General features: G+C 39.7%; 2 protein-coding genes, 13 non-coding genes and 2 pseudogenes across 15 annotated transcripts; 1 reads left to right on the forward strand and 16 right to left on the reverse strand.

Moving 5' to 3' along the window:
* Positions 1–1,075: 1,075 nt before the first annotated feature.
* Positions 1,076–2,043, forward strand: LOC123472592. The gene is made up of 2 exons (XM_045174455.1): positions 1,076–1,164; positions 1,203–2,043. Exons 1-2 carry the CDS (start codon positions 1,076–1,078, stop codon positions 2,041–2,043), a joined length of 930 nt encoding a protein of 309 aa, XP_045030390.1.
* A 768-nt stretch (positions 2,044–2,811) lies between these two features.
* Positions 2,812–2,953, reverse strand: LOC123472895. Its single transcript, XR_006647358.1, has one exon. It is a non-coding gene; the product is annotated as a U4 spliceosomal RNA (small nuclear RNA).
* A 391-nt stretch (positions 2,954–3,344) lies between these two features.
* Trnah-gug lies at positions 3,345–3,433 on the reverse strand. Its single transcript is given in 2 exon segments — positions 3,345–3,379; positions 3,397–3,433. It is a non-coding gene; the product is annotated as a tRNA-His (tRNA).
* A 5,978-nt stretch (positions 3,434–9,411) lies between these two features.
* Positions 9,412–9,575, reverse strand: LOC123472694. The gene has a single exon (XR_006647175.1). It is a non-coding gene; the product is annotated as a U1 spliceosomal RNA (small nuclear RNA).
* A 623-nt stretch (positions 9,576–10,198) lies between these two features.
* LOC123472772 lies at positions 10,199–10,392 on the reverse strand. Its single transcript, XR_006647252.1, has one exon. It is a non-coding gene; the product is annotated as a U2 spliceosomal RNA (small nuclear RNA).
* Positions 10,204–12,468, reverse strand: LOC123472312. The gene has a single exon (XM_045173693.1). The coding sequence runs from the start codon at positions 12,403–12,405 to the stop codon at positions 10,471–10,473; it is 1,935 nt and encodes a 644-aa protein (XP_045029628.1). The 5' UTR covers positions 12,406–12,468; the 3' UTR covers positions 10,204–10,470.
* LOC123472593 lies at positions 12,457–14,218 on the reverse strand (annotated as a pseudogene).
* Positions 14,219–14,732: 514 nt separating this feature from the next.
* Positions 14,733–14,928, reverse strand: LOC123472812. The gene has a single exon (XR_006647276.1). It is a non-coding gene; the product is annotated as a U2 spliceosomal RNA (small nuclear RNA).
* A 659-nt stretch (positions 14,929–15,587) lies between these two features.
* On the reverse strand, positions 15,588–15,810 carry LOC123472857. The gene has a single exon (XR_006647321.1). It is a non-coding gene; the product is annotated as a small nucleolar RNA U3 (small nucleolar RNA).
* Positions 15,811–17,032: 1,222 nt separating this feature from the next.
* Positions 17,033–17,154, reverse strand: LOC123472956. Its single transcript, XR_006647417.1, has one exon. It is a non-coding gene; the product is annotated as a U5 spliceosomal RNA (small nuclear RNA).
* Positions 17,155–17,648: 494 nt separating this feature from the next.
* Positions 17,649–17,790, reverse strand: LOC116933664. Its single transcript, XR_004400236.2, has one exon. It is a non-coding gene; the product is annotated as a U4 spliceosomal RNA (small nuclear RNA).
* A 391-nt stretch (positions 17,791–18,181) lies between these two features.
* On the reverse strand, positions 18,182–18,270 carry Trnah-gug. Its single transcript is given in 2 exon segments — positions 18,182–18,216; positions 18,234–18,270. It is a non-coding gene; the product is annotated as a tRNA-His (tRNA).
* Positions 18,271–18,377: 107 nt separating this feature from the next.
* LOC123472888 lies at positions 18,378–18,496 on the reverse strand. Its single transcript, XR_006647351.1, has one exon. It is a non-coding gene; the product is annotated as a 5S ribosomal RNA (ribosomal RNA).
* A 274-nt stretch (positions 18,497–18,770) lies between these two features.
* On the reverse strand, positions 18,771–18,934 carry LOC123472719. Its single transcript, XR_006647200.1, has one exon. It is a non-coding gene; the product is annotated as a U1 spliceosomal RNA (small nuclear RNA).
* Positions 18,935–19,561: 627 nt separating this feature from the next.
* Positions 19,562–19,755, reverse strand: LOC123472783. The gene has a single exon (XR_006647263.1). It is a non-coding gene; the product is annotated as a U2 spliceosomal RNA (small nuclear RNA).
* A 2,461-nt stretch (positions 19,756–22,216) lies between these two features.
* LOC123472810 lies at positions 22,217–22,289 on the reverse strand (annotated as a pseudogene).
* A 643-nt stretch (positions 22,290–22,932) lies between these two features.
* LOC123472859 lies at positions 22,933–23,155 on the reverse strand. The gene has a single exon (XR_006647323.1). It is a non-coding gene; the product is annotated as a small nucleolar RNA U3 (small nucleolar RNA).
* Positions 23,156–25,884: the final 2,729 nt, after the last annotated feature.

The raw sequence follows: 25,884 nt of genomic DNA on the forward strand, positions 1-25,884 counted from the left end.
AAGCAATCGACCCGAGTTCGGTTCTCGGTCATCGCAATAAATTGTTTATCTAATTTGGAAAATCATGAATATTTAGGAGTGAAGTCCGCCACCTGTTGTCTAAAGTTACATACGTCATGAGCAAAAATGAATTACGTATGGAAAAAACTACGAGGAAAATGTCTGATTCCTCGGTAGGCCAGGTAAAAAAAAAAAATTAAGTATTAATGGAGATGGATATGATATATGCAATTAATCTGTTCCCAATATGTGGCAAATTCTTTAGTTTTTATTCCATACCGGGAATTGAACCCAGGCCTCCTGGGTGAGAGCCAGGTATCCTAATCACTAGATAATATGGGATTAGCGTCAATAATTTTTACGATAAACAATTAGTTTCTTTATCTTTATCTTATTTTTCCCTTCCGGAATTCCCTCCATAAAAACTAACCACTAGACAATATGGGATTGGCGTCAATAATTTTTACGATAAACGCTTAGTTGAAACTAACCCTTTTCTTTTTAAACAACCCATGCCTTGCTTTACAAAGCCATTCCCGGACATTAAAGAGACCTGATGTTGTTGAATTTCTATTGTCTGGTTCCCGGTGTGATGGTAGAAGCCGCCGCCACCGCCGCCGCAGCCGTCTTCTTCTTCTTCTTCTTCTACTTCTTCTTATTCTTCTTATAGCTGAAGCAAAAGCTTTGCTGTCGGAAAACGTTATTAATGAAATGTTAAGTGCTTTATTGAGTTTGTTGATTAACAGCGTAATTTTTCACGGTGACGGTCCTCAGTTTGGGTGCAGACGTGTTTTTTTTTCTTGTGTCTCCCATTGTTTCCAAGGTGTGAGTGATAACTTTGTTTATTTGTTATTTTTCGTATTTGTTGTTTTTGTTGTGTATATTTGTAGAAATTTGGTTGTTAGATCATTTTCCCGTTTTATTGATTGTTTGTGATTGTTCTGTTTTGGTTGGGGTCATTCCCCTTCCTTCCCTGTCTGTTTGACAGTATTCCTCTTTGTTTTGAGGGGTAATTGCTGTCCAATGGCAAAACTGAGTTGACATCGATTTCGGGGTCCAATTCCCGAGATTGAGCATGCGGGCGGTACATGGGTTCGTCCGTTCGTTAAAAGTAGAACCACAGCATGTGTTAGGTCTTGTAGCAGTTCTAGAAAAAGAAACCAGGTCTCAAGATTTGCATTTACCACTGAAGCTTACACTAGATCTTTTTTGTCAAAACACTCTGGCATTGTCCGTACTGAACTGGAGGGGAAGGAAGTAAATGTTGTCATTAGAGATAGTAACATTGAGGAGAGATTGGTAAGAATTGCTGGGATTCCACAGAATCTTGACTCAGGGGTAGTCCAAACTCGTCTTAAAGAATATGGAACTGTAATTGATACTCGTTGGAAACGCTATAGGGCTACCGAGGATGACGAGGTCTTATACTCAGTTCTTGCCACTTGGATGATTGTCCGTATGACATTGACGAAGAACATACCTTCGTACGTAAACATTGGCAGTTATCGTGCCATTGTGAAGTACGAAGGTCAACGACCGACTTGCAGACTTTGTGACGACGAAAATCATTTTAGTAACAATTGTCCTACCGTTAGAAGGAATAAAGAAGCTAGCAATGCCAAGAAATCTCTTGGTGCTCAAAATAGCCACGTAGAAGAGGCAGCTAATGCTGAGCCAACGGTTACAATCCAGGAAAATGCCGTTTTACTTACAGAACCTTCTAAGGGAGTCTCATTAGAGCTTTCATCTGAGGGAAACGAAGCCATGGAGACCGACAACTTAACAGCCATTAACGAATTAGCTTCTTCTGACATTCCTCCAGGACAGTTTCTCCCAACTCAAGCCGTGATCATCCCAGAAACCCAATCCCTAGGAATCCGTATACCTTCAGTGTCAACAATGGATTCAACTGTACCCGATACGGGGAATGTTGTTGCCATTGAGTCTGACACTGACAATGCCTCCCTGACACCAAATGACTACCAGACAAAAAATAAAAAAGCCCGGACCAAATACTTACCTACGATCACCGACAAAATTTAAGACCTGGAAAACCTAGCCAAATACCATTACCCCATAAATGAATCTGGACATTAAAATCGCTTCTATCAACAAAGGAGGGATAAAATCAGCCGAGCGTCGACAAATACTTTTTAAATTTTGCAGGGATGGTAACTTTGACGTAGTGGGGCTGCAAGAGGTGGCATGTCATTCGTGTCCAATTATTAAAAACTGCTACTACTACTTGTCGAATGTTGGGCCCAACAAAAATGGGACAGCCTTTCTCGTTAAACATGGCTTGGACCATTCTCGACTTCTTCTTGATCCTGACGGCAGACTGATATCTATAGATTTTAATTCGTTTACTGTCATCAATATTTATGTTCCATCAGGAAAACAGGCTAAGGAAGAGAGAAAAATTTTCTTCGTCGTACCATCCCTGCTTATGCTTCAACAACACGGCTGCCCTTAGTGTTGATAGGCGATTTTAATTGCGTTGACGACACCCAAGACAGGAAACAAACCAAATCCCAATCCTGTCCTTCTAAAATAACCAAACTTGCTTTGAAGGAGATGATTGAGGGCTTGGCTGTTGGATTATTGGCAAACCAAATGACAACCTTGCTGTTTAATACTAACCCGAGGGTCGAGACTAAACACGTTCCAAGCAGTCAATGTCTGCTCTCCCTCTGTAAAACTATTCATTTATCCTTTGTGGGATTGATTAACCAAACGCTTACTAAAGGTTGATCAAGCAGACAACAGTAAACAATAACCGAACACAGTGTTAAGGTTCTTTATGAGAATATGCTCCTGCTGGAGCTGTCAAAAATTGCCGACAACAAAGAATGTTTCACTTCATCGTGGCGGGGTATTGGTTAAAGTTTTCAACTAGCAATAATCACACCTCGGGAGACCCTCATTGGTTATGATATTGCCACTGCGCAAAGCTAAATTTCACATGAGAGAGCCCTACTACTTGAACCTTTTTCTTGTCGATTCCGCACGGATGTTGACACCAACAACATCAGGCAAGGTACTGCTTCTCGATTAAACTAATCATTTTGCTGCTTTCAGTTTTACACTCACATACCTATAAAGAATATAGTTCATTTTACGAATATTTCACATGTTGCCATACAACACCGTTGAGTAGTAAAACTCATGCAAATTACAATGCTTTTCGCCGGCTCAAGTGAACGCACAGGAATTGTTTCAGTTTACAGGTCAAATTTGCTGAACCCATTCCCGTTTACTTAACCATAAAATCAGTAAAAACCTACAACAACTGAACGAAAATTACTCAGTTGCTATCTCATTGTGCTTTTCCACTAGCTTTGAAATGCCGTGACCAGGATTCGAACCTGGGTTACTACGGTTTTACGCTATCAGACCCCACAACGTAGGGTCCTAACCACTAGACGATCACGGCCAAATTACAACGTTTCCACACACGTTAACGTTTCCACACAATCACATTAAGGATCATAAATATATTGTGTTGGTCATGTTAAAATCTGAATAAATTGAAAAAAGAAATGCCAACAGCATCCCGTATTCCCAAGCGGTCACCCATCCAAGTACTAACGGGACCCGACGTAGCTTAACTTTTTTTTTTTTTTTTTTTTTAACCAACAGCATCCCGTATTCACAAGCGGTCACCCATCCAAGTACTAACGGGACCCGACGTAGCTTAACTTTTTTTTTTGTCACCCATCCAAGTACTAACGGGACCCGACGTAGCTTAACTTTTTTTTTTTTATAGCTGAACTGTTTTAAATTTTTAAACCATTTATTATACTCTTTGCACTCTCTTATTGTTTTTTCCGCATTTGCTAGTGTAGTTATGAAAATATTGATGAAATTAGGTTTTTTTCTCTTTTTCCAGACGATAAGACTTAGATTTGCTGCTAAAAATGTTGCATAATTTTTCTTTTTTCTCTGTGTATTAGGGAAATCCAGTAAGAAAAGTTGTTTGATAGTAGGAAAAAATTTTTTGTCATAAAGATTGGTTATGCGCCTTTGTATTATTTTAACTGCTGGCTGAGTAGCTTTACATTGAAATAAATGTATTAAATTTTCTTCTTCTTCACATTGTTCGCATTTTGCTGAGATTTTTTGTTTGCATTTGATGAGTCGGTCTTTTGTTGGAAGAGCATTGTGTATTTGTAAAAATAGATGTTCTTTTTGTTGGGGAGATAAAAATTTTTGTTTTAATGCCTTGAATGCTGGTTTAAAATTTGTTCCTGGATTTTTTAGTAAAATTTTTGGTTGCTTATATTCTTTTAAAATTAAAACACTATAAATTTCTTTGGTTTCCGTGTACTGGTTTAATGTAATTCTTTGGCTTAGTTCTGTTATTGACTTTGTAATGTCTCTTAAAAATCCTGGAGTTTTTTCGCTATTTGGCCCTGTTTTTACTGGGAATATATTTCTTAATTTTAGTCCTACCCAATATTTGATCAATTTTCCGTTGTCACTTAAAGGTTCTTTTGTCAAATCTTTTATGACTGATCTTAATAATAATGATTCGTATTTTATTTTGACATTCAGCAGGTTTAAGCCGCCTTCTGCTATGTTTGGGTAAAGTTCACTTTTGGCAAGTGATTCAAGTTTGTGTTGCCAAATGAATGTTTGTCCAAGCTGTTGGATTTTGTCTGTATATATTTTGGGAATTGGTAAAATCTTTGCAATATGATAAAATTTTGGGCATATAAAATTATTAAAAAATACTACTTTCTGTTGGAGCGTCAGTAGCCTGTTAAAGGTGCCATGTAGGCTTTGTTTAATGTTTGCCAACAAATTAGCACAATTTTTGTGTATGGTGGATTCGATGTCCTGGCACCATTCTATTCCAAGCATTTTTATTGAATCTTTATGGACTATCCACGTTAAAGGCCAGCTTTTTTGTTGGATCCAGCTCCCCAATTTTACTAAATGAGATTTATTTCTACTTATTTTGGAATTTGTTGCTTGTTCGAATTCTTCAATACAAAATTCTAGTGTTCTTAAATCGTCCAATTTTTGTATAAAAACCGATATGTCATCCACAAATGCGTTTATTTGGTGCTTAGAGTTTGCAATAAAAGTTGGTTGGATTTTTGTTTTAATAGAAATTAAAAATGGCTCGATAAAAATTATATAAAGAAACATAGCTAATGGACATCCTTGTCTTACACCTCTTTTAAGATCAATTTTTTTCCCCATTTCTCCATTTACATAAGCCTTGCTAAAAGAACTTTCGTACAGGGATTTTATATTTCTAATAAAAATTTGGCTAAATCCCATTTTTAATAAAACTTCATAAAGAAAGGTGCGGTCCACCATATCATATGCCTTTTCGAAATCCATACTCACTATTGCCGCCCCTTTTTCTCTTAAATTGCTCCCTTTGTAAGTGTCCTGCGATGAAAACCATTCTATAACATTTCGATATGTTGTGAGATTTTGACTAATGTCTCTGTTTGCTAACCCTCCTGTTTGTTCTTGACCGATTATGTAAGGTAAAATTTTTTTGAGTCTTAATGTTAAAATTTTTGCTAAAATTTTGTAGTCGGAGCATAAAAGGCTGATAGGTCGCCAATTACTTAAAATTTTACGACTTCCGCCTTTGTGCAGTAACGTTATTATTCCGGTAGTCTGGGTTTTGCTAAGTTCCTCGGTATCCAATATATGGTTAAACATTATTGTGATTTCTTCATTTAACCAAGGCCATATTTTTTTGTAAAATTCAACAGTCAATCCATCTATTCCTGGTGATTTATTTTGTGGCATTGTTTCAATTGCATTCCATACTTCATCTTCTGTTATTTTTTTAACTAGATCTAAATTCATATCCTGGCTTACTCGAACACTTCAATTGTTTAAAAGTTCCTGTCTTTTCACTGGGTTATGATTGCAAAGAGAGTATAAACGTTCGTAAAATAAAAATATTGTTTGGTGTACATCTGGGTTTTTTGTTCCTGTGTCATTTTCTTCCAATTCTGTAATTGTTCTATTTTCTCCATTGGTTTTTTCTTTAATTAGATTCGCCACACTTATAGTTTCATTACCAATAAAATAGTTTAATTTTCCTCTGATTTTCTTTCCCTCTTCATCTTTTAAATATATATTTTTTAAAATATTTTTTAAAAAGTAATAATCTTCAAAGTTGTTTTGTCCTTGATCTATTTCGGCTTTGACTTGATCGAGACATTTGATGTAAAAGTTTTTTTTAGTTCCTTTCTTTAAATTTATTTTTTGAATATCGTGTACACATTATTTTGAATTTTTCTTTAATTTCTCTTTCCCACCAATGCGTTATGTTCCTGTATTCCTTTTTCTTTTGTTTTGCGTTTGAGATAAAAATTTCTAATTCATTTTGGAAATCTGGGTCATAAAGTGTACTAGTGTTGAGTTTCCAAAGAATATTTCCTTTCTTTGTTTTCTCTAATGCACCTTCCAGATCTAACATTACTGCTTGATGGTCACTGAAAGTAAAATTTAAATGTTTGCACTCTTGAATAAAACCTTCATTTTTGCGCTGTACATATATTCTATCAATTCTAGATTTTCCATTTGGACTTATAAAAGTGAATGTAATGGTTGTAGGATTCTTAAATCTAAATGCATCTACCAACTTCATTCTTTCTACAAGGTTTTTAAATTGACTGTTTATTTTCTTTTTCGTGCCTTCCCTATCCCTTGCTTCAATGATGCTATTAAAATCTCCTAAGATAACAAGGTTTTCATCTCTTGCTTTTAAAAAATTAGGAAGTGTCTGGAGAAAAAACTTGTGTCGATTTGTTGCTGTTTCATTCTGGGTTGGGGCATAAATATTTACAATAATTAAATCTTTGAATTGAACTCTTATGATTCTACCGTCTACTGATTTTTCATCATTAATTATTTCTAGTTGTTTTCTGTGTAATATTATGGTTCCCGATCTATTGTTTTCAATATTGTTGTTAATTATTGCAGAAAAATTTGTATTAAGTTCCGGGAATTTGTCAATGTTAGTTTCTTGCAGGGCTAGAATGTCAGGTCTGTTATTTATTATAAATTGATTTAAAAATTCTTTTTTGTTCTTTGATTTAATTCCGTTTATATTTAGTGTTATTATTCTAACCATAATGTGTATAAAATAATTTGTTTTCTATTATAAAAATGGGGTTAGGTTTGGCTCTAAAAATACTTCTTCTTCTTCTTCATTTTCTTGTTCTCCCTCTTCTTCCTCCATTGCTGTTTCTGTGTTTGTCTCTAAATTATTTTTTTTGCTGTATTCTTGGGGTTCTTCGTTTCCTTGCGTTGATATTCCTTCAATATCAGTTCCATTTGTCACTTCGGATTCCTTGTTTTGTATGTCTTGTTTTTCATGATTTTCTAGTCCTTCAACAACTTCCCCATGTGGGTTTTGTACCATGGAACAAACTTGCTCGTCGGTGTTGGAACATTCAAAGTTTTTTTTTCCACTAAATTTTCCCCAACACCTATGATTTGGGTTCCGTTGTCTCCCCAAGGAAATCCACTAGTTCCATTTTTCCTAGATTCCCTATTTTCCCCATTGTTGCTCAGAATATCATCATTTTTTTTCGTGAACCTTTGACGACAAGTAGTCAAATTTGGTTTGATTTTTTTAGTTGTCTTCGGGTTTCTTGATTCTTAAAGTTTATTTTTCTGCTACTCTCTTTCCCATCCGATTCCTTTACTTTTCTTAAATGAATTTCTTTTGTGTTTTCTTTAGATCCCTTACGCCCTCTTTTCTTCTGCTGTTTCCATTCACTTTCTTCTCCAGATTCTATTGAATCACTTCCACTTTCTTCTTCAGTATCGCTGTGCTCTTGTTTTCTGGTGTTTTTAATATTTTCAGCATCTTTAACTATTTCTTCCAGCGTTTTAATGGCTAGTGTTACAGCGGGACTACTTCCCAATGCTTGGCTCTACGTTCGTTTTCCTCCATCGCAGTGCCGTGCTTCGTGCTGATCAGAGTCGCATCTGGCACATGTTTTGATCTGTCCCATATAAGTAACTGCAAATCTAATCCCCATAATTGTGATGAATGATGGGATGTTCTTGTCCACCATCATTTCCACAGTTAACTTTTCTCTTTTAGTTTTTAATAAATCTAAATTCGGCTTTTCCCATTCAATTCCCTTAACTTTCCCATATTGCTCGAATGCCGCATAAATATATGTAAAATCCATTTCGTCCGGGACATACTTTACTTGGACTTTTTTCCACGGGCTCCCAGCAACAATTACAGGGATTTTGTACTTTTTCCCATTTTTCTCATATAATACCCCTTTTGCGTGTTTCTGCAAGAAATCTTCAAAAAGATCCTGGGTTTTAAATTTCGTCACTATTTGTTTAGTGTGATAGTGCAAATCAATGACAGTCAACTGATCGTCAATTATTCCCAATCCCATAAACCAACGGTGGACTTCTATTTCTAAGGGAACATATTCGACATCTTTAAAACTGAAAAACATTGTTCTTTCTCTCTTGATTTCCATTTTTGATAATGTTATTTTTGTGCTAGTGTGTGAAGATATTTTTTTTTTGTTTGTTTTATAATTTATATGTGCAAAAAATAGAGAAATTAAATGTGAAAAATAAAGGTAATGAATTAAGAGAGGTGACTAATGAAGATCGAAGAATAAAGAAATGTAAGAATCTAAGTTCAAGGAAATGATGAAAATTAAATAAATGAAATAAATTATTATTTTACGGTTGAATGTAAAAATGAAAATGGGAAGTGAAGGAACAAAGTTTTAAGAAGTGATTGATAATTAATGGTACAAATTAATGAAAGACCTAGATAATGATGTTTGAAAGAGTTTAAGAAATCTAAATAGAAGAGATAGATAATGATTAATTAACGAAAAAGGGCAGTGCAGTACAAATGAATACAATGATAATATTAAGGTTTGAGGAAAGAAAGAACAAAGGGCACTAATAAAATGTAATACTATTTTCACTGATAAGTAAAAATAATATTACTTAAACGAAAAAATTATAGAAAGAAAACTAATTAGAAAATGAAAATTAGAAAAAAGAAAGAAAGATTATTCTGAAGTTTGTTTGTATTTTGGGAGCTGTCGAAAACACGTCTGTGAGCTGACGAGACCGGGTGAGTTCTACGTGGTATGGCCGTTGACAGTATTGAATGTAAAATTTACAACGCATATGTCCGAATCGTTGTTGGCGTACATCAATTATCACAAAGTATCCGCCATTTTTACGTTTAAGCATCATAAGTGACTTTCTTATCGGGCTTGACAAATGCAATCTTTGCGTTTCGTTTAATAGTTTGCATATTTAAGTCAAGAATAACGCCTTTAATGCAATGGTTTTGATCACACGGTGACTGATTTACCAAGTGAAAAGTATTCGTCCAAGTCTGGTTCAGTTACTATTATAGATTCTGCTGCTCAGGGGACGGCGCGAACGCAGTCCCCCACTACCAAAAATTGTACTCCCGAGTTAATCACATTTGGATTAATCGCAAGGGTCAGCCCATCCTTAGTGCAATGGAAAGGCCTCACCCTGGAGGAACCACCTTGGTGATCATGGTTGCCTCTGAGCCAGGTAAGTATGATTTTTGTTAATACTTGGCGATTACTCATAGTTTTTTGGTAAACAATAACGACGAAGTACACTAAATCATAGAGCTCAACAAAGAACTATCGCACATGGAATTACGCATAAAACTGAAAGATGGGATTGAGCATAATTGATCCTATTAAGCTCTTATTTAGAAAATCGAAAACTTACAGCCATTTCTGGGTTAGAAGAAAAATGCTCTCATTTGGGAAAACTTCTTCCTCCCAAATGGAGACGTCGAATTGCACTGTTTTTTCGTCTATACTGCTCAACTGATCTAAACAACAATATTCATGAGAGATATGTCTGCATGTCAGATTGCTGAACAATCAATTAAACTAGAACCAATTTGAATGGATAGCTCTAAATAAAACTCGTTCCCTTTGAGGGACACAACTTGTTGGGCTGCAATTATTTAACCATGTTCCATACTTAGTGAAAGCTGTCGAAAGATACATCTCCAGCAGCCATATGACTTCCGATGGAATAGTGATATGTTGAGGATAAGAAAATATGTAGATATCGTATTTATGTCAGTTTTTCCACCTCATAATGATGCGAGATTAATAAAGAAGAGCACTTATAAATAGATTTAATTCAGTAAAACATCCCTTTTAAGGGGTGAGCCGAGCCCGGAGGTACTGCAATACCGGGTCAACCCGTGGCAGGATCAATGCAAGCATTGATATCCCACCGAATTCCAAAAATCAGTTTAATATTCTGGGGTTCATTTGAACCCGTATCAGATATTAAGCTGATAAGAACAGATTTTATGCTTTGTATTTTCCAATGGACTGGGAATAAAGCTGTATACAATTATGTGTTTACATTAATATGTAAAGGGAAAAAGTTCGCGAGACGACGTGTCAACGCTACGTTAAAAAACCCTTAAAGAGAATGTTGCAGAAGACTGTTGTCTTCTGTTTCTTCATCTTCTTCGGGCGGTGGATCGCTTCCTTCTGTTTGATAGGCCAAGTGCTTTGCTATTATTCTGGTCGTTCCTTGTATGGCAAAGAGTTTCATCTTCCTCTTCAGGTTGTTCCATCGTCTTCCAGGAATGCTGAGGGCTAGAGATATGGCGTCGTTGCTCGGAAGCCAGGACCCGAGAGAACCAACGACTAGAGGAAGTACAGATCCAAGGTCTTTGTACTTCTCTATCTTCTTATTCCTTGCCCTCTCTAACCCTTCTGCACTGCTGAGTGGCACCGTCACGTCAATAATGATAGCTGGGTTCGTCGATGTTACGACGATGTCAGGTCGCATTCCGGTGGAGTCAATTGCCCGATTGACGGAAACGGAGTGGCCGAGCGCCTCCGCTTCTGTCACCATTAGATCTAAGATAGAATTATGTATATTAATGGATAGAGCTGAATTGACTTGGCAACAGCAGACGACATGGTCTGTTGTTTCCAATTTGCCACAACCAAGACGACATGTCTTGTTTGTGGACTTAGGTCCTGGACACCCTCTAACTGGAAGTCTTCCAAGTCTGGCTTGGTGGAGGTAGTGCCATTCTTGAAATGTTAGAGGTGTTCTGCAGGAGATGAGTGCTGCTGTGTCCTTCGCCATGTCGAGTGCAAGCCCCGTTGCAACCTTCCCTTGTTGCTCTGACAGTAGCCTTGACGTCCATCTTCCTCTCAGGGCGGTTCGGAGTCCTCTGACTGCTTTCAGGGAAATGCAAGAGATGTCATCGGCGATGATTTTGGAGTACTGTTCGCCGGATACATCAATCTTGATCCTCTTCAAGTGGCCAGCTGCCCTCCTCGAACGCGTCCAGAGGTTCATGGATGCTCCTCCATGTCTTATGGCACCAAGTCCTTTGTCCATTGACCCTGCCAAATATTCGTTAATTGGTATGGGGAATGGTACTTCTCTCTTTCCGTATCCTAGTCGTATTGTCTCCTCTAGTTGCGCCATAGCCACTTCGCTAACGGACTTGTCCTCGCTGTCTAGGAGTTGCATCGCTCTAGCTATGGTCCAGATATCAGCCTCCTCGGTCAAAGGAAGCATTCCAAGCCCCCCAACTCTTCTGTCTGCGTAGAAGAAAGCCGTGTTAGACGAGATAGGGACGTTGGCAACTCTGCGTAGAAAATCTCTGCATGCGACATCCAGGTCGTAGAGAGCACCCTTTTCCACCCTTCCTGACGCCAGATGATGAGACAGCGATGGTAGAAGACAACTCCTGTATACTTCTAACTTCTGCCAGGGAGCTAAAAAAGAATCTGCTACTTTAATTAAGTTTTGAGCTAAAGAGGTGGTTGGACGAAAGGTCAGGCGAGCTCCTAGAGGTGTTCCTAGGTAGTCCTCTTGATCGTCTTCTGCCAGGGGTCTGATTTCGGCGTCTCCGATTTTCAGCGAGTTGTCTGTAACAGATTTTCCGTTAATAAGTGTTAAGGACGTGCACTTACCTGGATTGAACTTCAAGCCTAGCGAGGTTGCCGTGTCCTCTACGGCATTGAGAGTTCTTTGCGTTTCTCGGATTGACGATCCTACAATGGCAATATCGTCCGCATATGCTGTAGTTGAAACCCTAGCTTGAAACGCTGAGAATCCGGTGTTATTTGATTTTGCCGTCCGTATGATGGGTTCAGCTGCCAGGTTGAATACCACGCTGCTTAATGGGTCGCCTTGTCGAACACCAGCCGTTGGATGAATCTGCACGGAATCTTGCCCAACAGCAAACTCCATGATGTTGTTTGAGTAGATATCGCTTAGGATGCGACGAAGCTCAGCTGGTATTGGTAGACTCTGAAATAGACAATTTAAAATTGGGTGAGGAATGGATCCAAAAGCATTGGAGAGGTCCAACCAGGCAATCACCATCTCCCTCTTGGACTGTTTCGCCTGTTCGATAACAGTGTGAAGGAGATGTGTGTGTTCCTGGATGCCTCGGACACCTGGTAGAAACCCTTTTTGCTCTGACGAAATCCATCCTAGCTTCGTCGCAGTTGACATTATTCTTGAGGACAAAATTCCTGAGAAGATCTTGTACATTGTCGGAAGAAGGGATATTGGCCGAAAGTTCCCATAATCTGAGGAGTCACCTTTCTTGTATATCGGAATGGTCCTCGAGGTCTTCCAGCAAGCTGGAATCCCATAAGTCCATACCGCGCGGTAGATGGAAGCTAGGAGATGACCGCTTGTGTCCAGTGCACGAAGGTGCCGATATTCCAAGCCGTCTCGTCCAGGCGCGGTGTTGCAAGCTTTACCGAGTCTATGCTTGATTTCTTCTGGACTTGGAGGGGAGGAAAGAATTCTGAGCTCTTCAGATGTTGGGTTCTTCCATTCACATCTGTCGAAATGGGCTCTCGCTCAGTCAACCTGGTTAGTTGATGGTGGTGTTTGGGAGTAGGTTGATTCGAGGAAAGCAGCAGCCAAATCCTTGGTTCCCGTGTAGCCAATGGATTCCTCTTCTAATATTTTCCTTACGGCTCTTCGAGGATAGAGCGAGTAGAGGCGTTGAAGTTTGCCTTTTTCCTCTGCTGCCTTTCTTCCTGAACGCCTTATTTTTTGTTGTTGTCGATTTTGGTTGCGATGGCTTCTTGTCCTCTCTGTTGGTGTTGTTTGTCTTCTTGGTGCGGAGATTGTGTCATCCGGTTTCGTTGAAAGCCTAAGCCACTCAACTGTGCATTCACGGAGGAGGGAATCAAGACCCTGCAGGGAGGTGCACAATTCTATCCTTGAAGCCCACAACCCCCTAAACTCGTCTTCTGTTCCCGCTACGTCGACGGTAGATACTGAGTTCACAAGTTGGCTAGGAGATGATAAGGGGGAGGAAAAGGAAGTGTTTCGACTCGAACTAGAAGTGGAAGCCGGAGAACTAAGGGGTGTTTGGCTCGGATTAGGTGTTGGAATACGCAATGGTGAAGGGGACTGGAGATTAGGCTCTAGGTTAAGGATGATTGGTGGTGATATCTGGTGGGAAGCAATAGAACTTTGTGTAGTTGACGGGGTGGAACTACTGGAGATTAAGGAATTTCTTATGGATGCAAGAGAGAGGGTGGGTGAATGTGGTAAGTTTGTTGAAAGCAAAGGGTTGGTAGAGGATATTGATGAATTAGGCGTGGTTTGTTGTGGGATTCTATGTACTTTATAGTGCTCTCTCATGGCATGCCCTTCTAGTATGACGTTGCACGCTCTGCATTTCCATTTCCTTTAAGTGGACAAACCGTGTTCGCGCGCTATATGGTGTTCAATAGACTGCGCTGCAACTGTGCCTTGTGCCGTTGTATACCAACGGCACAGTGGACATCTGCAGTTTCCACAAGGATAGGGAAGGATGAGATCCTCTCCTGCAATTTCTGATTGCTGTATGGGAATGCTTTCATGGCCAGTGCTGTCATCACTAGGTGCTTCGTCGCACACAGCATGGTGTCTTTTGGCTCTGATACGTTCTTCAGAAATTTGATTGCACAATTGGCAATAATATTTTGTAACAACGATCAAGCCATGTTTTAATTTTAAATGATCTACTGCATTTTTAACATGAGTCTTAGAACCATATCTACCACTTGGACAAAGAGAGCACTTTAGAGTAGAAGGGACGGGGAAGGGAAGCTTAAGGATCCCATCTACGCAGTTATAGAAAAACAACTCGGTTATCGACTCCGTCATCATGAGCGTAACATTGTTGATTTCTTAACAGATTCTAGCAAGGGAATAGCGAAAGAGGGATAAAGGTTAAGCCAGACAGTCAAGTGTCTGGTTTTCTGAAGGTTAAGGTAAAGTCAGACAGTCAAATATCTTGTTTTTGGGGTAGGTCACTGAAGGTCAGTGGTAAAGGTGGGTGTGAGTTTAGCCTAATTTAAGGAAAGGGCAATTTAGATAGCTAAAATGACTTTAAATTTAAAAATGTTCAAAGTTTAAAAAAAAAAAATTTCAAGATATGAATCTATGTTTACAATTACTAGCAAAAGATTTTACAGTTTAATATACAGCCAATTTGTGAACTTGTTAGTATGTGGGCCTAACCGTGACGCACGTGTAGGGAATATGAAAAACGAGATGGGAATTGACGGCCGGATTGAATACCGGAAGACCGACGTCACAATTAACGCCGCGTAGTTTACGCCAAAAACACCTTCTCGCCAGCTGCCGACGTAAGCGATTACCCAGCTGTCAAGGATTGAGAGACGAGGAAATGTTAGTGAGGAAGTGAGCCAAGATTGCCCGAAAAGGTTTCAGGCAATCAGCAGCACCACTTGGTCAAAAAATCTATCAGTCTATGATACCCGGGGTCCTATCGAACCCGTATCAGATATTAAGCTGATAAGAACTAATACTACACTACACTAACTAACTAACTAACACTACACTTTGATCTTAGCCAAAAGGCCGAGAAGCGATAACTGAAACTCAAGTTACTGGGTGTTATATGCCATACGGATCTCGAAAATATGGCTGATGAACAAAAAGAGCAAACCACTATCGCAAAACGAAGAAAGTCACCAGGAAACCAGGCTGTTGCTAGAACCCTGCCTGGCACTGTTGAAGGCCAATACAACTCATTAGTTTTTATCTTCTCTTTTAATACAAATAGGTTATTAGGCTAAACGGTTCGAATATTATATTATATGTGAAGCTGGTGATTGCAGTGCACTATCCGTTTGAGTCAATCAACTCCACCTAGTAGCAAACTCTGCACACTTTAAACTGTCAATGCAGCAGGTATGCATCAGAAAACATGTTGGATAGAATCCTTGGAATAAGGAACGCAGCTGTTTTTGCAGCAACCAAGTTAATGTTACGCAGAGACAACAACGAACAACAGGAAGAAATGTTACGTGAATACATTAGTGAACGTCACATGTTTGAAATACTACGCCTGCCAATGTGCGAAATTCTTATTAAAGGGCACAGGATTCGATCAATGAAATCTACACATGGAAACGTTAGCTATTTTGATATCGATAACACGAAACGCTAAAGAAGCGAGGCAATTGGGTTTAACGTTTTACGGATATCAGGGGCATCAGTAAGTTCATTTTTCTATGCTTTTCTAAATTACCGCTCTGAAAACGCCGGTTTCCTTCCAGTGTGCCACAAGGGAACACCGGAAACGGTCCTCAATGGCTACGAGCAGATACCACGCAAGTGGCTACGATCGCAACCTGTTTCACTCTCAGAAGCCAGCATCATTACTCGTCATCGCGGGTTTATTGGAGAAATGTTTCTGGTGGGAAACAAGTCAAGATATACTACAGAAATGATCCTGTGAAGTATGATCTTAAAGATGAAATAAATTTGCAAGAGAATAAAACGATTATGCAAAATGAAACAGCATTAATGATTCTATTTGTAAAATTACGTGGTTTTTATCGTTAACGAGTTCGTCCTAGAAGTGAATTATGTGGAAAAGCGCTACACAACGACACGGCGCGTTGTGTTCATTCAATACAAACAGCTGAAATGGCGAAACAACGACGGTATTTAGAGCACGGCGGAAATTAAAAGCAGTTTGTTGAGGGTCACTCGCCAATTTCTTATATCGCGCTTCATCCAAGAAATACAATCGATCGTCAGACATTAATACTTCAGCTGGATGTGTGGCACGAATCTGTAACCCTGCTTCTGGGAGGCTTGATAGTGTGGATGACTTGAGACGAGGATTCCTACTTCGTGACCGTGCATGTTGATCAGGCGTCCGCACTAAGTTGGGCATCAACATGGACCCATTGAAGGAATTTAATGGGTGCAGGTTAGCTAAGGAGGAGCAAAACGGGCCAGGAAGGAAACTAAGCAGCCAAAAGTTCCCGTGTCGAGCAGTAGTAGGATCGCGCCCGTGAATGTACGACATGAATTAGCCTCGACAAAACAGTCAAACCTCTTTCTTTTTATTTCTATTAAGGAAAGAATGGGTTTCAATGGGTTGGTTTCTGCTTCAAAAGTGAAATACTGCCACAACAATAAGCTCCACCCTAAATCTCTAAATCTATAAATCTAGGTAAAAGAGTGAAAGCTCAAGTGATTAGCATGATTGCATCTGAATATCAACCCGCTCCGTTAAGCTCAATAACGATTCACTGTTATTGTCACAGCCCAAAGCTAATACTAAATAATAATCTGAATACCTAAACGTTGAATTTCAATTGAAGTTTCTATGCGGCCATCGGGCGCTTCGCGCCCTCGGCCGCGTTTTCAACTTGTGCGTATGGAACGGTGGTGTTTGCATACAATTTTAATGATTTGGAAAAGCATGAAATGGAGGGACCTGAATACTTATATGTTGAACTGCATCTAAAGTTTGCGGCCATCGGGCGCTTCGCGCCCTCGGCCGCGTTTTCAACCAACTTCAACGGATCGCTAAGATGGCGGTGTAATTTACCTTTTGTTGATAAACATGAAATGGAGGAATCTTAATATTCTTTTATTCTCCAATTACATTGGAAATATTCTGCTTTCACTACTTTACTGACTTAATAACGAGAATTTATTTATTTATCTTTGAGGTGCCCAGTCTAAGGACCAGGCGTTCGAAAAATAAGTCATATAGACTCATCAGTGCTCCTAACCACGGAAATCTTTAGTAAAAGGCGAAAGATTTATCCGGGTATTGATTAGAAACCAGAGTGATTAACAACTGAAATCAGTTGGTCTTTCTTCATTTCCCAACTTCATACCACTTTGGTAAAGTCACGGCAATAAACAGACATATTCAACCGTAATGCGACGACTATTTTCTGTTAGATTTGAAACAGTCACTAAAAACCTTCATGCTGTATAAAGCTCATGTAAAAATAGTTTCCTCTTTTGATTTTCAACTGAGTTAACTTAAGCTGAGTGAAACATAAACGAAGTCTAAGGCAAACGGGGTGGGTAAGCTGAATTGGGAAAGGTGACGAAACCTATTTATTCTGCAAGTCCTTTAGTTTTTTTTCTTTGTTGTATAGGGGGGGGGGGGGATCCATCCGCTAAGTTGAACAAACACGATTCTATAGACAGAAATTCAGGTTTCCCAACCTTTGATATATGTGGGATTGATTAACCAATCGCTTACTAAAGGTTAATCAAGCAGACAACAGTAAACAATAACTGAACACAGTGTTAACGTTCTTTAAGAGAATCTGCTCCTGCTGGAGCTGTCAAAAATTGCTGACAACAAAGAATGTTTCACTTCATCGTGGCGGGGTATTGGTTAAAGTTTTCAACTAGCAATAATCACACCTCGGGAGACCCTCATTGGTTATGATATTGCCACTGCGCAAAGCTAAATTTCACATGAGAGAGCCCTACTACTTGAACCTTTTTCTTGTCGATTCCGCACGGACGTTGACACCAACAACATCAGGCAAGGTACTGCTTCTCGATTAAACTAATCATTTTGCTGCTTTCAGTTTTACACTCACATACCTATAAAGAATATAGTTCATTTTACGAATATTTCACATGTTGCCATACAACACCGTTGAGTAGTAAAATTCATGCAAATTACAATGCTTTTCGCCAGCTCAAGTGAACGCACAGGAATTGTTTCAGTTTACAGGTCAAATTTGCTGAACCCATTCCCGTTTACTTAACCATAAAATCAGTAAAAACCTACAACAACTGAACGAAAATTACTCAGTTGCTATCTCATTGTGCTTTTCCACTAGCTTTGAAATGCCGTGACCAGGATTCGAACCTGGGTTACTACGGATATACGCTAACAGACCCCACAACGTAGGGTCCTAACCACTAGACGATCACGGCCAAATTATAACATTTCCACACACGTTAACGTTTCCACACAATCACATTAAGGATCATAAATATATTGTGTTGGTCATGTTAAAATCTGAATAAATTGAAAAAAGAAATGCCAACAGCATCCCGTATTCCCAAGCGGTCACCCATCCAAGTACTAACGGGACCCGACGTAGCTTAACTTCCGGGAGCTGACGAGACCGGGTGAGTTCTACGTGGTATGGCCGTTGACAGTATTGAATGTAAAATTTACAACGCATATGTCCGAATCGTTGTTGGCGTACATCAATTATCACAAAGTATCCGCCATTTTTACGTTTAAGCATCATAAGTGACTTTCTTATCGGGCTTGACAAATGCAATCTTTGCGTTTCGTTTAATAGTTTGCATATTTAAGTCAAGAATAACGCCTTTAATGCAATGGTTTTGATCACACGGTGACTGATTTACCAAGTGAAAAGTATTCGTCCAAGTCTGGTTCAGTTACTATTATAGATTCTGCTGCTCAGGAGACGGCGCGAACGCAGTCCCCCACTACCAAAAATTGTACTCCCGAGTTAATCACATTTGGATTAATCGCAAGGGTCAGCCCATCCTTAGTGCAATGGAAAGGCCTCACCCTGGAGGAACCACCTTGGTGATCATGGTTGCCTCTGAGCCAGGTAAGTATGATTTTTGTCAATACTTGGCGATTACTCATAGTTTTTTGGTAGACAAACAATAACGACGAAGTACACTAAATCATAGAGCTCAACAAAGAACTATCGCACATGGAATTACGCATAAAACTGAAAGATGGGATTGAGCATAGTTGATCCTATAAAGCTCTTATTTAGAAAATCGAAAACTTACAGCCATTTCTGGGTTAGAAGAAAAATGCTCTCATTTGGGAAAACTTCTTCCTCCCAAATGGAGACGTCGAATTGCACTGTTTTTTCGTCTATACTGCTCAACTGATCTAAACAACAATATTCATGAGAGACATGTCTGCATGTCAGATTGCCGAACAATCAATTAAACTAGAACCAATTTGAATGGATAGCTCTAAATAAAACTCGTTCCCTTTGAGGGACATAACTTGTTGGGCTGCAATTATTTAACCATGTTCCATACTTAGTGAAAGCTGTCGAAAGATACATCTCCAGCAGCCATATGACTTCCGATGGAATAGTGATATGTTGAGGATAAGAAAATATGTAGATATCGTATTTATGTCAGTTTTTCCACCTCATAATGATGCGAGATTAATAGAGAAGAGCACTTATAAATTTATTTAATTCAGTAAAACATCCCTTTTAAGGGGTGAGCCGAGCCCGGAGGTACTGCAATACCGGGTCAACCCGTGGCAGGATCAATGCAAGCATTGATATCCCACCGAATTCCAAAAATCAGTTTAATATTCTGGTGTTCATTTGAACCCGTATCAGATATTAAGCTGATAAGAACAGATTTTATGCTTTGTATTTTCCAATGGACTGGAAATAAAGCTGTATACAATTATGTTTTTACATTAATATGTAAAGGGAAACAGTTCGCGAGACGACGTGTCAACGCTACGTTAAAAAACCCTTAAAGAGAATGTTGCAGAAGACTGTTGTCTTCTGTTTCTTCATCTTCTTCGGGCGGTGGATCGCTTCCTTCTGTTTGATAGGCCAAGTCCTTTGCTATTATCCTGGTCGTTCCTTGTATGGCCAAGAGTTTCATCTTCCTCTTCAGGTTGTTCCATCGTCTTCCAGGAATGCTGAGGGCTAGAGATATGGCGTCGTTGCTCGGAAGCCAGGACCCGAGAGAACCAACGACTAGAGGAAGTACAGATCCAAGGTCTTTGTACTTCTCTATCTTCTTCTTCCTTGCCCTCTCTAACCCTTCTGCACTGCTGAGTGGCACCGTCACGTCAATAATGATAGCTGGGTTCGTCGATGTTACGACGATGTCAGGTCGCATTCCGGTGAAGTCAATTGCCCGATTGACGGAAACGGAGTGGCCGAGCGCCTCCGCTTCTGTCACCATGAGATCTAAGATAGAATTATGTCTATTAATGGATAGAGCTGAATTGACTTGGCAACAGCAGACGACATGGTCTGTTGTTTCCAATTTGCCACAACCAAGACGACATGTCTTGTTTGTGGACTTAGATCCTGGACACCCTCTAACTGGAAGTCTTCCAAGTCTGGCTTGGTGGAGGTAGTGCCATTCTTGAAATGTTAGAGGTGTTCTGCAGGAGATGAGTGCTGCTGTGTCCTTCGCCATGTCGAGTGCAAGCCCCGTTGCAACCTTCCCTTGTTGCTCTGACAGTAGCCTTGACGTCCATCTTCCTCTCAGGGCGGTTCGGAGTCCTCTGACTGCTTTCAGGGAAATGCAAGAGATGTCATCGGCGATGATTTTGGAGTACTGTTCGCCGGATACATCAATCTTAATCCTCTTCAAGTGGCCAGCTGCCCTCCTCGAACGCGTCCAGAGGTTCATGGATGCTCCTCCATGTCTTATGGCACCAAGTCCTTTGTCCATTGACCCTGCCAAGTATTCGTTAATTGGTATGGGGAATGGTACTTCTCTCTTTCCGTATCCTAGTCGTATTGTCTCCTCTAATTGCACCATAGCCACTTCGCTAACGGACTTGTCCTCGCTGTCTAGGAGTTGCATCGCTCTAGCTATGGTCCAGATATCAGCCTCCTCGGTCAAAGGAAGCATTCCAAGCCCCCCAACTCTTCTGTCTGCGTAGAAGAAAGCTGTGTTAGACGAGATAGGGACGTTGGCAACTCTGCGTAGAAAATCTCTGCATGCGACATCCAGGTCGTAGAGAGCACCCTTTTCCACCCTTCCTGACGCCAGATGATGAGACAGCGATGGTAGAAGACAACTCCTGTATACTTCTAACTTCTGCCAGGGAGCTAAACCAGAATCTGCTACTTTAATTAAGTTTTGAGCTAAAGAGGTGGTTGGACGAAAGGTCAGGCGAGCTCCTAGAGGTGTTCCTAGGTAGTCCTCTTGATCGTCTTCTGCCAGGGGTCTGATTTCGGCGTCTCCGATTTTCAGCGAGTTGTCTGTAACAGATTTTCCGTTAATAAGTGTTAAGGACGTGCACTTACCTGGATTGAACTTCAAGCCTAGCGAGGTTGCCGTGTCCTCTACGGCATTGAGAGTTCTTTGCGTTTCTCGGATTGACGATCCTACAATGGCAATATCGTCCGCATATGCTGTAGTTGAGACCCTAGCTTGAAACGCTGAGAATCCGGTGTTATTTGATTTTGCCGTCCGTATGATGGGTTCAGCTGCCAGGTTGAATACCACGCTGCTTAATGGGTCGCCTTGTCGAACACCAGCCGTTGGATGAATCTGCACGGAATCTTGCCCAACAGCAAACTCCATGATGTTGTTTGAGTAGATATCGCTTAGGATGCGACGAAGCTCAGCTGGTATTGGTAGACTCTGAAATAGACAATTTAAAATTGGGTGAGGAATGGATCCAAAAGCATTGGAGAGGTCCAACCAGGCAATCACCATCTCCCTCTTGGACTGTTTCGCCTGTTCGATAACAGTGTGAAGGAGATGTGTGTGTTCCTGGATGCCTCGAACACCTGGTAGAAACCCTTTTTGCTCTGATGAAATCCATCCTTGCTTCGTCGCAGTTGACATTATTCTTGAGGACAAAATTCCTGAGAAGATCTTGTACATTGTCGGAAGAAGGGATATTGGCCGAAAGTTCCCATAATCTGACGAGTCACCTTTCTTGTATATCGGAACGGTCCTCGAGGTCTTCCAGCAAGCTGGAATCCCATAAGTCCACACCGCGCGGTAGAAGGAAGCTAGGAGATGACCACTTGTGTCCAGTGCACGAAGATGCCGATATTCCAAGCCGTCTCGTCCAGGCGCGGTGTTGCAAGCTTTACCGAGTCTATGCTTGATTTCTTCTGGACTTGGAGGTGAGGAAAGAATTCTGAGCTCTTCAGATGTTGGGTTCTTCCATTCACATCTGTCGACACAGATACTACACTTTGATCTTAGCCAAAAGGCCGAGAAGCGATAACTGAAATTCAAGTTACTGGGTGTTATATGCCATACGGATCTCGAAAATATGGCTGATGAACAAAAAGAGCAAACCACTATCGCAAAACGAAGAAAGTCACCAGGAAACCAGGCTGTTGCTAGAACCCTGCCTGGCACTGTTGAAGGCCAATACAACTCATTAGTTTTTATCTTCTCTTTTGATACAAATAGGTTATTAGGCTAAACGGTTCGAATATTATATTATATGTGAAGCTGGTGATTGCAGTGCACTATCCGTTTGAGTCAATCAACTCCACCTAGTAGCAAACTCTGCACACTCTGCACACGCATCAGAAAACATGCTGGATAGAATCCTTGGAATACGTAACGCAGCTGTTTTTGCAGCAACCAAGTTAATGTTACGCAGAGACAACAACGAACAACAGGAAGAAATGTTACGTGAAGACATTAGTGAACGTCACATGTTTGAAATACTACGCCTGCCAATGTGCGAAATTCTTATTAAAGGGCACAGGATTCGATCAATGAAATCTACACATGGAAACGTTAGCTATTTTGATATCGATAACACGAAACGCTAAAGAAGCGAGGCAATTGGATTTAACGTTTTACGGATATCAGAGGAATCAGTAAGTTCATTTTTCTATGCTTTGCTAAATTACCGCTCTGAAAACGCCGGTTTCCTTCCAGTGTGCCACAAGGGAACACCGGAAACGGTCCTCAATGGCTACGAGCAGATACCACGCAAGTGGCTACGATCGCAACCTGTTTCACTCTCAGAAGCCAGCGTCATTATTCGTCATCGCGGGTTGATTGGAGAAATGTTTCTGGTGGGAAACAAGTCAAGATATACTACAGAAATGATCCTGTGAAGTATGATCTTAAAGATGAAATAAATTTGCAAGAGAATAAATCGATTATGCAAAATGAAACAGCATTAATGATTCTATTCGTAAAATTACGTGGTTTTTATCGTTAACGAGTTCGTCCTAGAAGTGAATTATGTGGAAAAGCGCTACACAACGACACGGCGCGTTGTGTTCATTCAATACAAACAGCTGAAATGGCGAAACAACGACGGTATTTAGAGCACGGCGGAAATTAAAAGCAGTTTGTTGAGGGTCACTCGCCAATTTCTTATATCGCGCTTCATCCAAGAAATACAATCGATCGTCAGACATTAATACTTCAGCTGGATGTGTGGCACGCATCTGTAATCCTGCTTCTGGGAGGCTTGATAGTGTGGATGACTTGAGACGAGGATTCCTACTTCGTGACCGTGCATGTTGATCAGGCGTCCGCACTAAGTTGGGCATCAACATGGACCCATTGAAGGAATTTAATGGGTGCAGGTTAGCTAAGGAGTAGTGTTGGCGATTATCTAATTTTGTTAAATACAAATTATCTACGCCCACTTTTAGATAACGATACGATTATCGATAAAGTATCTAATTATCCCCATCTACTGGCCAAAAAATATACTGCGTACATGATTGTATCAATATACAGTACCCAGGCCAGGTATTGGATCACCTCGGTCCAAAAAAGGCGTTTTAACCCGCGCGAGATAGGCCTAACGGTGTCTCGCGCGTGAATTTTTTTTACATACTAAGATTGCTCGTACGAGGTTAATTTTATTAATCAGAAAGATAAAGAACTAGTCTTTATCTTTCGGATTTTTAATTTGTAAAAAGTATAGTTGTTGTATGGGAAAAAGGATCATTTTGAAATATTGGATCACCCCCGACATGTGTTGCATTCGTTGTCCCTACCCGCGGCTATGCCGTCGGATATGGGAGAGGGTCAAATGGTGAAAAAGGGACCCAAATTACAATCAAGTTTCCCGACGGCATAGCCGCGGGTAGGGACAACGAATGCAGCACATGTCGGGGGTGATCCAATATTTCAAAATGATCCTTTTTCCCATACAACAACTATACTTTTTACAAATTAAAAATCCGAAAGATAAAGACTAGTTCTTTATCTTTCTGATAAAAAAAAATTAACCTCGTACGAGCAATCTTAGTATGTAAAAAAAATTCACGCGCGAGACACCGTTAGGCCTATCTCGCGCGGGTTAAAACGCCTTTTTTGGACCGAGGTGATCCAATACCTGGCGTGGGTACTGTATAAAACACGGTTAACATAATATTTAAAAATTATATGCAGAAGGGATTGTGAGTTGTGGTAATCACGGTACTACTAACAAGCCTCAAACAGTAAAACAAAAAAATTGCAGTTTTTTCTAATTTGCATCGATAGTCGTCAACAATCGTGATTTATCACGGCGAGAATTTGTAAAAATGTAGTATGTAGTAGCGCTAAGGTTAACGAGTTGGTCTGTGAACAAAAAGTTCGGAGCTCAAATCCAGAAGCGACTGTATATTTTTTCTTGATGATTGGCTCTTGAAAATACATTTTTAACGCATTTGAAAGCTAGCAGACGACGGAAAGATTAGATTTTTGTTTACAATTTGTATCGATACTACCCAACAGCAATTAAACTTTTTTATGCTGAAAGATCTCTATAGACTACTGGCGCAGTGGTATAATACAAGTCTAGTGATACTAAGGCAGTGGGTTCAAACTTAACCGAAGAAATTTTTTCAGCGGTTTTATTGTATGGAAAAGCTAGCCTAAATTATTTTTGACGGATTTTATAAATCGGTTGCATAACAGAACTATATTTTTTTAATTCTAATGTTTCTTATTGTACTTTGAATTAGTAATTAATTTAATTTTAAAAGAATTAGTAATTGCGGTGGCAGCCCTGATATCAATTTTAAACAAATTTGCTATCTAGCCAAATATAGTGTTGCAGACCACGATAATTTTAGATTTTCGTCTGCAATTTGTATCGATACAACCCAACAACAATAAAATCATTATTGTGCTGAGTAATGTCTACAGAGTATTGGCACAGTGGTATAATACAAGGATAGCGATTTAGAGGTATTGGGTTCAAATCTGAACAAAGTATGTTATTCAGCGTTTTTATTGTTAGGAAAAGCTTGCTTAAATATTTTTTGATGGGATTTTAGAAATCGGTTGCGCAACAGACCTAAACTTTTTGAATTATAATGTTTCTTATTGTAATTTGAATTAGTAATTAATTTAATTTCAAAAGAATTAGTAATTGCGGTGGCAACCCTGATATCTATCAATATTAAACAAATTTGCTATCCAGCCAAATATAGTGTTACAGACGACGATAATTTTAGATTTTCGTCTGCAATTTGTATCGATACTACCCAACAACAACAACTTCATTGTTGTGCTGTATCAAACATATAGAGCATTGGCGCAGTGGTATAATACAAGGCTACCGATGCAGAGGTATTGGGTTCAAACCTCAACGAAGAATGTTTTTCAACGATTTTATTGTTGGGAAAAGCTTGCTTAAATGATTTTTGACGGGATTTTCTAAAGCAATTGCATAACAGACCTATATTTTTTTAATTCTAATGTTTCTTATTGTAATTTGAATTAGTAATTAATTTAATTTTAAAAGAATTAGTCATTGCTGTGGCAACCCTGATGTCAATAGTAAACAAATTTACTATCCAGCCAAATATAGTGTTGCAGACGACGATAATTTTAGATTTTCGTCTG

Source organism: Daphnia magna, linkage group LG5 (genome assembly GCF_020631705.1).
Source record: "Daphnia magna isolate NIES linkage group LG5, ASM2063170v1.1, whole genome shotgun sequence".
In the NCBI taxonomy this organism is placed as follows: domain Eukaryota; kingdom Metazoa; phylum Arthropoda; class Branchiopoda; order Diplostraca; family Daphniidae; genus Daphnia; species Daphnia magna.